The following is a 10,148-nucleotide window of genomic DNA, read 5'->3' on the forward strand; positions in this document are numbered from 1 at the left end:
TGCTTCAGTCCAAAAGGTTCTACAAGGTCTACAAGGCTCAGGGAAAAACAAATACATTGTTTGCTTATGATAAAAATTCTTGGCTTGGAGAAGGAAGCTATTCTTTCCACTCAGAGGAGATATGGGCTGAGCCAGCATGTAGGGAACTAGTGAGCGAGAGGTAAATAGAAATAAGGAGGGGGAGGCAGGATGAAATCAAAGGCTCTGTTTGTTCCATCAAAGGTAGGCTTCTAATGCTGTATGAGATAGTGGATTCAAGCTACCCATGCAAGACTGACATGAGATATACAGGAGCTTTCTGTGGAGCTACAGTGGAGGCCAAATGGGCTACTCTAACATATCTGTCTTAAGTTGCATGAAATATGTATGTGCATCTGAGTCATGCTTTATGAGTTTACTGGTAGGAATCTAGAGGTGCAGTAGGCAGTGGAGGTGCAGATGACCCCATTAGAGTCAATAGAGATCTACAGAAGAAGTCAAGGTGGAATTTGGCTGCCTTAAACACAGACATCTGTTTTAATTTGGGGCACTGTAGAATATCTCCATGTGGCCTCCAGCTGCTTTTCCAGCAATTTGTGGGTTTCCTGTAAAATCTGTGTCATGCCTGTCAGTCTCATGCAGAACCCTTCGTATCTAGAGTATCTCACAAACGCTGCAAGTACCTACACTCAGGCAGCTGAGTTCTGCCCTTCCCGAAGTGCTATTTCACCCACTTCACAGTAGACACCTGCTGTTCCAGCTGAATAGCTTTCTACACACCAATGACTTAATATTGAGTAAATCTTAACAGACTGTGGTGGGAAATTGATACCTAGTACACATGTAAACACCACAAAACAGTTGTATGCATTTAAATGTTTCTATGTTGAATTGAACCCAGTCCTGACACTAGGAAACAACTGGTGGTTGGAGAGAAGTTTGAGGGGTAGAGCTGGGAGTAGAGGTTCTAGACTGAAAAAAAAAAATGTGGAGAATTGCTTGGGGAGAAATTGAGACTCTGAATGGTATGAAGAGACCAGAAGACTGTAATTTGGATTTGCAGGGCAAGAAATTGGGACTAGAATAAAAAGCAGAAGTAGTAGAAACTGGAAATGACTGGGTAAGGAGGATAGAGCTAAAACAATGCGCTGAAGATGGTAGAGCAGTCCTGAAACCAGAAGGGTTGGATGGGACAAGATAGAAGAAGTTGTACTTGGAAAGATTGGACAAAAGACTGGGCAAGGCATGTAGTTGGTAAACATACTGGTCTTTTCTGCTTGGAGTGGAACCTAAGTTTCTGAAGTCTTACTGTTCCTGTTCATAGCAGATGCCTTTGGCTATGTTTGCCTTAAAATCAGGAGCAGCAGAACAGAGGAGAATTTGCAAAGCAAAATAGTAGGTGGTGAGGACCTGATGTTCTCAATGTAGGTGGTTCAGAGGGTTATTACTTTAACCAACCGTTGCCTGTTCCCGTGGACTGAATGCCCATTAGTGACTGGAGCTCAGTGGGTGTGGTCCTGAAAAGCATACTTTGACTTAGTTTTGGTTGAAAGGATAATGCTATGCACAGAGGAAAACCAGCTCCTAGATGTTTCAGACTGCACATTCAAATTGATGTAATTTGACATGAATCTCTGTGCTCCCCATCTGCAAAATGGAGATAAAAATGGCCACTAAGGTGTTGCAGAAATAAATTAATAAATGTGAGCATGCATATACTCTAGTGGTGTGTGCCAGAGGAATGCACATAAGAAAATAAATTCTGTCTGTAAACCATGAAATATGTAGTAAATAAATCCTGAGACCACACACAGAATATAAAAAGAAAAATACTATCAAATAGCAGCTCATCAACTGACTGTCATCCTGTCAGTGGATTGAATGAGTCAAGGATCCTTTGGATCATGCCATGAAGGATTAAACCGTAATGCAAGTATACCAGAGGCGGGCTAAGAATGCACATAAATCTTTTGTTTAGTCATTTCCAAATCTGTGAGTTCTCAAGTTTACAACTCTACCTGGAGAATAGCCCATTTCACAGTTCATGCGGACTAAGCCAAGTACTTTATCCACCTTTGTAAGTGTAAATGACTTTTCATCTTTTTTTTCTAAATAATCATGTGATGAGACTCTAGGACTTTAGGACTACTCCATCAAAATACCTAATGATTTCAAGGAGTACTCCATTAAACTGGAATTGCTCCATTTCTTTTCTTATCAGTTTCATAATCATTATTTTTGTATCTGTCGGTAACGGAGCCCAGGATCGAACATAATTTGGTCAGATGTTTGGTTTTCAGAAGATTTGAATGCACTTGGCCATTTTCAACTGGCTTTTTTGGAGAATTTTTGCTGATGTGACTTACTGTGATTTATGAATAGTCACTGCTGAAGGCAAGATCAAAGGAAAATTTCTGCTAAAGCAAAAAACATACCTTGTTTCCAGCAATTACTTAGTGACAAAATTAATAATGTTTGTTAACATGGTTTATGTTCTATGCACATATGCTTGGAAGTATAACTGGGGTTAGTGTCTATGTAACCGAGGTATTGTATTTTGGATACAGTCAACAGTCAGTAATGTCCAAGATTTGGGTAAGCTTCAATAAGAGAAAAGCAAGTAAGACAAAAACTTGTAACATTTTGTGAAATGCAGTCTGGGCTCTTAGCCCACCTCTACCCCAGTGGGCCAGTAGGGTGCACTTAGTTATATTTCACATGGCTACAGAAATGATGGAATTGAAGATTTTTGCGATTAAAGGAAAACGTTTTGTCCCCTAAATTTTATAAGCATTGCTCAATTACTCACTGAAGTACAGAAATGACATATGAAACAAATGAGAGTAATGGAATTAGGCCGAGCTCTGTGTGTGATATGTTGAGCAATCAACATCCTTCTCATACCTGTATTCGAACATTTTAGTATAAAGAAACCTCATAATTAATCTTGTTCCTGTATAGTTTTAAGTCCATAGGTTTTTACTGTCTCCTAAAGAACCACTCTCCCTTGAATTACTTTATGGACATGAAAAACACAGCTATAGCATAGAAAGGTGAACACGGGGGAAAATGATTACTTGGGAAAGAAATACAGACAGTGTTTCTAAGAAAGAGAAAAGTCATTTTATTGAATGTGACATTAACCTGGTATTTTTGACTTCTGTGTTTGGGTGGTCTCAGTAGCACTGGCTTCATGTATGTCTTTGACCAAAGTTATTAGGGTAAGTTCAAAAGAAAATGGTCTTTGGTAGAATTTTACTTCCACATTACAATCTAAAAATTGCTCATTGATCTCGAGGAGGTGCCTGTGCTCTACATGTGCTGCACTTCAGAAGGATAAAATTCTCCAAGCAAAAAAAGTTTTGATTTTGAGAATAACCCAGATGATCTTTAGAGGTCCCTTCCAGTCCACACCATTCTATGATTCTGTGATAATCATTATAATGGCATGACTGAACGATTCACCTCTAGTTTACATCTAACACCAAGGCTAGCAAAATAGATGTTCCTTCTCCCCCAACCAGGCAGGTGCTTTGAAACCACATCTAAAAGATGCCAATAAGAAAAAATCACTCATAAACGTGGAGGAACCTCCTGCTTTCTCTTACTTTATAACCAGAAAATAAAACAAAAATCAAAAACAAACAAACAAAAAAAAAACATAGTGCTTAGCCCACTTAGCTAGGACACAGTCTCCATTTTGTTATTTGAGTAAAAAACTAGAAAGCTATTATAGAAAACATAGCTAGTAGCTAGTGAAAACATAACAGCTTACCTGGATAGGGGTGGATGCCATGGGCAACCAGATGTTTTGATCCACAATAATAAATCTCTTAAGACACCTGGACTTTTGTCAGCTGACCTCTGTTTTCAGAGATAAGCCCAGAGATAAGCCACAGTTTTACAGATGAGGAAGCAAAGTTACAGAGTATTTAATTGATTTCCTTGTAATTGCAGACTTGGAAATAACCAAGAACTACCAATTTGCTATTTGTCATAGTATATGCTGGGTCATGAAGCATCCCTTATTTCTAAATAATCCAATGTTCTTTTCATGGATATTGCTTGGTTCATCAGTAACTTTTCAAATTAATGATTTGATATGCTTTGATTTCTAGCTGATTTTTTACTATGGAACTGGTGACAGCTGGTGTCCACAGAACTACTACGATGAGATCAAAATGGATTTTCCAGACGGGGACATTCGACTTTGTGAGAAAGGCCTCCGCCACGCCTTTGTGCTAGATGCCAGCAAGGAGATGGCTGCCATGATTACAGACTGGTTACGGGATGATCTGACGAAATTATAAGCACTGATTCAATGATCAACAAGAAAACAATACAATTATTTTGTGAATGTGTGATTTTTTGTGAGAGAGTCTGTCCTATTTTTTGTTTGTTTATTATAGATTATGGCTTGTTTTCTATTGAGATGTTTTAGAGAAAGTTAAAGAGAGGCTGGCTGGTCCAAAGTATAGTTTTCTCGATTTAATGGTGATGTACCTTCATCCTGTGTCTTCAGAGCTCTGCAGGACTTGGAAAAGTGTGGAATATTTATTGTCTTCTAGCACTCTAGACAACACTGATACTAGATTAACTGACTACAAGTGTACTTGTGTTACTACCACCTCAATTTCTTGCTGAGGAGCTGTCAAGGCCGTATTTGGGGCAGCCCAGTTGGTCTGATTTAGAAATATCAGGCTACACTGTATGGATAAAAATCCCCCTGTGGCAATCAGTCCTGGCGTACTGTGAAAAGCCTGGGCCCTCTCCACCTGACTCATCTGTCTGTGCAGCCCTGGCACATGAGTAATGGACACCAGAACTGCCCAAGGCCCCTAACATCTCCTTCAGGTCTGGTGGGGCTGGTGGACAGTCCAAGGTCAGGCCAAGTTCTGGCTTTGTACAGGGGAGCTGTGAAGATGAGGTCCTCCAAGTATCAGAAGGGGTTCAGAGTGCTCCCAAGACTCCACAAAGTATTAAGCATAACATAAGGTAGGTGAGGCTGCTCAGCTAGGGAACATATTTGAAGCCCTTGTTTCGTTTTTTCAATTGACTGTAGAGAGGGTAAAGGGCCCTGGTCAGAAGTGCCAGTATTACAAGGTGAAGTTGATTGCAAAATCCATATATAACTGCCTGTAAGTGCCCAAGCTCTCTGAGCTATCATTCTTCTAATGAAGTCCCTGGGAACAGTGTTTGCTTATCAGCTTTAAAGAATTAAACCAGTTTTGATGCTTGCCTGAATTTCAGTTCTTTGCTCTAAGGACTGAAGTATGGCATTTTCTGCCAAGCCACAAATTAGGTAAGTCTACCATGAGAAAACAGCCATTCTGCTGTGATTGCACCCATGGAAGTGCATGAAGTGTTAGTATTTGGAACGCAGTCCTGGCTGTAGCACATTACTGATAAGTGCACTGTGTCTTACATTTTTTCGTCCCTCTCCTTTACAGATAGAAAAAAAAGATGTCCTACCACTTGTGATAATACAAGAAATTACAACCTAAAGCAAGAAATGAAAACAATGTGAGTAAGGGGAACAGAGCCAAGTGTAATCAGGAAAAGCTTTCTAGCTGTGAACCTGTGAAATAGACTCCCTGTGGAGTCCATAGAGACGTTTATAAATAAATAAATAGAACACTACAGCATATAGTCACGGGAAGTCCTGCTCTAGCAAACAAATGAATTTAGATGATGCGTTAGGTATCTAACTTACAAGATTCATTAGCATATTAATGTGGTACTACTGAGAATGGTGCTGGAGAACATTTTCTGTGATGCAGAAAGACTGAATGATTAGCTCCATACTTACGTTACACGACTATATACACACCTTCCACTTCTCTCTAGATCCCACTTAACTCTTTCACTAATATTTAAAGCAATTTGTAGAATTAAGTTTCTGGATATTTTAAACCAGTTTTCAAACCTGCAGCCAGACGGTGGATTTAAATGACCTTTTTTGCATCGTGTGAACTGCTTTGTCTTTTGAGACATCCGCTGGCTTTTCAGATTACACTGCCACAAAATGAAACAGATACTGATGCTTGAGGCAGAAATGTTGAGACCCCTGTCACAACAGCGTGGGGAAGAGCCAGGTGTGCTCAAAGTGAAGGGTCCGTGCCAGTGCAACTGATTCTGGTCATTGGAGAGCCCTGGAACCGACCTTCCTACAGGGCCATAGTCAGCAATGATCAAAACACTTCTTGTGCTCACCTTGGAAATCCACAGTTGTGCATGTCTGTGTGTCTGTCCGTGTTGAACCAGTCCCCAGATGTTGGCATGGAGTCCTGTTGGAAGTCCTCGTGGCAGATGCTGAACGCATCTGTTGGCCTAGGTGCTCCCTGTGGCAGAATGAGGGTGTGCGTGTCTGCATATGTGTGTGTGTATGTGTATATATATATATATCCATATTTATACACACACATATGCACGTGTGTGTATGTTAGCGACATAGAGAATACAGTTCACCTGGTTGTTTTGGTCTGTGCATTGATATGGTTAGACAAAACATTTGTTCTTTATACGGAATCACGTAATTGAGCAAGGAATCAGCTTGTAAACGTTGAGCGGTTGTGGTGGATCTTCTGGGAACAGAAAAAATCTTGCATTAACCAAAGATGACAAGCAGCTATTAAAGCCTGGAAACTGAAGCACCTATGAGAGGCAGTTGTTTACAGTGCATTATTCGTATACTTTGTATGAGAAATTAATTTAGCAATACTTGTACTTGACTTGTGTATTCCTTTTATACGAATGCTAACCTGTTGTTATAAATCCTACTGACTGCATTAAGACCTAAGCTGAGATTACTGCAGGATAATGCCTTACAATTTTCTTAAATGAATTTTCTCTAAGATTATGGAAACCATAGTGATTCAATTGCGTCCTTCCTCCTTGAAGCTCTTACCGTAAGGCTAAGATCTGAAAATTCGCTACTCTACTCATTGCATAAAAGCATGGGTCTACTTTTCACAGCCGTATTTCCTAAGAGCAGCGGATCTCACACAATGAGAATCCAGCTCTTCTGAAGCCAGTGGTGTTCGCCAGGACCCTAGGCAAAGAGTGTCAAAAGTGCTTACGGTCCAAATGTGCCAACTCACCATAAAAACACAGTGTAATTTTGCCTATTTTAGACTATTTTAGAGTTCTTGGGAAGCCTATCACGAATGCATTGACTGTATGCGGTAGCATCTAATCTTTGTCATTCACACTTGTGCTTAATTGTCAGTCACCACGTGAGTAAACCTGCTAGCTACAATGACTTTGACTCATGTTCGTGTTTTGCTAGATCAATACCTTTTATGACAAAGTACACAAATCCAATAACAAAAATAAAGACATTTGTTGTAAAATGTAATTTGTGTCTTCAATAACTTGTTCGATCCTAGTTCATCTTCATTATTTTATGCAGAATTTACAGAAATACTTGCCAAAAAACAAATTTCACGTGCAGTTTAGACATCTAACCTCAGGGGACATCGGTGGGTGGTAGGCACCTGACAAGTTAAAGCATTTTTATCCAGAGCCACTCCAAAATGATCAGTGTTTCCTCTTGTTCCCTCCAGCTGAGTATTAGCTGCTTTGAATGAACTATAGTGTGCAGGCTAGGAAAGCTTCAGGAAGCTTAGTGAGTGCTTTCCCCGTGTTTATGGTGAAGAATTTGGAGCTGGACTCCAAGCTAAACATCAGTTTCTTGACTCACAGGAGACAGATTGCATACATGAGCCACAACAGATGAACTCTTCTCTGCACTTGAGGTCATTTACGTATTGATTTTATGGAAAACGGGTTTATATGTGCATCCCCTCCCCATCTCTTTCTTTGGTCTAGCGAATTGCCAACAAAGACTTTAAACAAGATGTTCAATGTTATTATTAATCACGTTACTCAAAATATTACCGGATTTGGGTAAACTTGCAAGACCCAGGAGACCCATTTTATTCTGTGTCACAGGTCACACTCAGACTCCCAACTGCAGTAAGTTTCTGAGGCTCATCACTTCCAGGCAAGTGTTCTCTTCTCTGGCACTTTTACAGAGTAAGAATCCTGAGAGCTTTTATGAGTGACCAGGAACAGTATACAAGCATGGATTTCTGCAACAGCTGATGGGGTTTATTACAAGCAAAAGATGGTAGCAGTAACAGTACAATCCAGCTGCCAGAAGCAATCGTAGCATCACGCAGAAGTTATGAAACAGGGTAACACGCATGCTCAGATGGCACAGGCAAGGAGACATTTAATTAGAGGCTGTTTTCAACTCCTTAAGCTGATAGTAAATGGAGTAGGTTTTTCCATTCCACATATTGCAGGAACGTGCTTGCAGGAAAGCAGTTGTGTTGCGGTTTTTTACCAGTTTGCAGTAGCTAATAAAACACAGAATGTTAAGAGATCTGACTCATTCTGCAGAGCAGTGCTTGCCAGCCAGTTACTTGGAGGAGATTTTTTGCCATCCCACTTGAAGCAATTCACAATGAAAAAGGCAATGGGGGACTGATCCTCATTTTCCCTGTTTATGAGCATCTTGCTCAAACTCACTTTAAGCACCCACCCAGCCCCAGCTCTAAAATGCTGTGCTTCATTTATTAAGAGAAATCCACTTGTATGAAGACCAGATGGCTTGGAATCGGGGAAAAAACAGGCTTTCCCAATGTCAGAACTACTCCTTTTCCCTCACAGACACCCTTAAAATTTAAGAATCCCACTGTTCCAACCTAACTTGTTCGAAAAAGGAAAAAACATTTTATTTATATTCAAATGTTAACACATGTTAACATCATCTGCTTTCACCATGCATGGGATACTGCAAGTGAACAGTGTTTATTAATAAGGAACCTTTATTTTCACGCCCACAAAAACTCTCTTTAAGCATCCAGAGTGCAAGGGACTGCACAGCAATAGCTACAGCCTCGGTGAAGTCAGTAGGATAGCACACAAGCTTAGAGAGACCCATGTGCTCAATTGACTGAGACTAGGGCCATGAAGACCTTCAGTATGACAGAAAACATGGCATTAACTTTAAGACAGGAGCTTTCTTTTATCTTCATATCCCTACTGGTTTGCATCAAAATAGGACATTCCAACATGGCAGGATTCTTGCAGAATTAGCACTTTGTGATAACGAGGATTTAGGTTTTCAAAGTAACAAGAGCATGCCTATGTAATAGTAAAAGTAGGCCTGGCTCACCCTGTTTACCCCTAGTTCATAAAGCAGTGCTCCACCCCAAAAAATGCCTAGATTCCCTCTCTGGTCTAAATTTATCTAATCTATCTGATCTAAATACAGGGGTACCAGATCTCCCTCTTGAGGTCCTGGCAGGCACCAACTTTATCTATCTATCTATCTATCTATCTATTTATTTATTTATTACTAAATAAGGACAATTGCTTTAGGGTTAAGTCACTAGAAGCCCAAGTCAGACTATGTCCTCATTTAGCATTTTCTTCCACCATGTGTAGAAGTGACCCTGGACATCTTACCTGTCTCTGCTGTGCCTCTGATTTCTCTCAGATACGGATTGACCATAGCAATGCTTGGTTTTCAGAATATATCTGAGGATTAAGTAGTTTATTTTGTAAACCACATGAATAGTCTGAAGACCTATTACATTTTGTTGAAGACATGACTGGATTCCTGTGAATAATCATTTGGTCCCACCCTTACAAATTTTGTTGAAAATAACTTAAGATAATACTTCCCTGTAAAACTGCACATGCAGCAGGCAGGCGCTGTGGTAACCTGTCTTCCCCCACACGCCTAACCAGAGAACTTGTGCTACATGTACATTTACAGCCAATCTAACTGTAAATGAGTATGTGAGGGTGCCCGAAAGATGGCTCGTTTTTGGTATGTCACCTCAAGTGCCCCGGGAGCAGAAGTCACCATGCATGTCTCCAGATGAACCATGTGTTTGTGTGTGCTTAAGATGAAGGGAAGACATGAAGACTAGAAGACACCAGTGTTGTGAGAATTAATACTGAAGTCCTTCAGGCAACCCCCCATCATCAGTTCTCCATGTTGTTTCTCCTGATTTTAGAAAGTGAGGTTGCTCTGTTGTGGCTGAAACACATACCCGATGCCTTGAAGGCCTCTTCCATGCTTCCAAATATGCCTTACTCCACATCTGCATGTTCGCAATATTGTGTGTGGTGGAGATGTATTGGAGGCAGTC

The 10,148-nt window shown here is 40.4% G+C and overlaps 1 protein-coding gene across 1 annotated transcript in view; it reads left to right on the forward strand.

The window, feature by feature from the left end:
- LDAH (lipid droplet associated hydrolase) overlaps positions 1 to 7,336 on the forward strand; it is a 118,794-nt gene extending 111,458 nt beyond the window's left edge. Inside the window, exon 7 of the mRNA XM_035560103.1 lies at positions 4,098 to 7,336. Within this exon, the coding sequence (XP_035415996.1) occupies positions 4,098 to 4,289 (192 nt within the window). The 3' untranslated portion in view covers positions 4,290 to 7,336. The remainder of the gene's footprint in view (positions 1 to 4,097) is intronic.
- The last annotated feature ends 2,812 nt before the right edge of the window (positions 7,337 to 10,148 follow it).

The sequence above is a fragment of the Cygnus atratus genome, chromosome 3 (genome assembly GCF_013377495.2).
Source record: "Cygnus atratus isolate AKBS03 ecotype Queensland, Australia chromosome 3, CAtr_DNAZoo_HiC_assembly, whole genome shotgun sequence".
NCBI classification, from domain to species: Eukaryota; Metazoa; Chordata; class Aves; order Anseriformes; family Anatidae; genus Cygnus; species Cygnus atratus.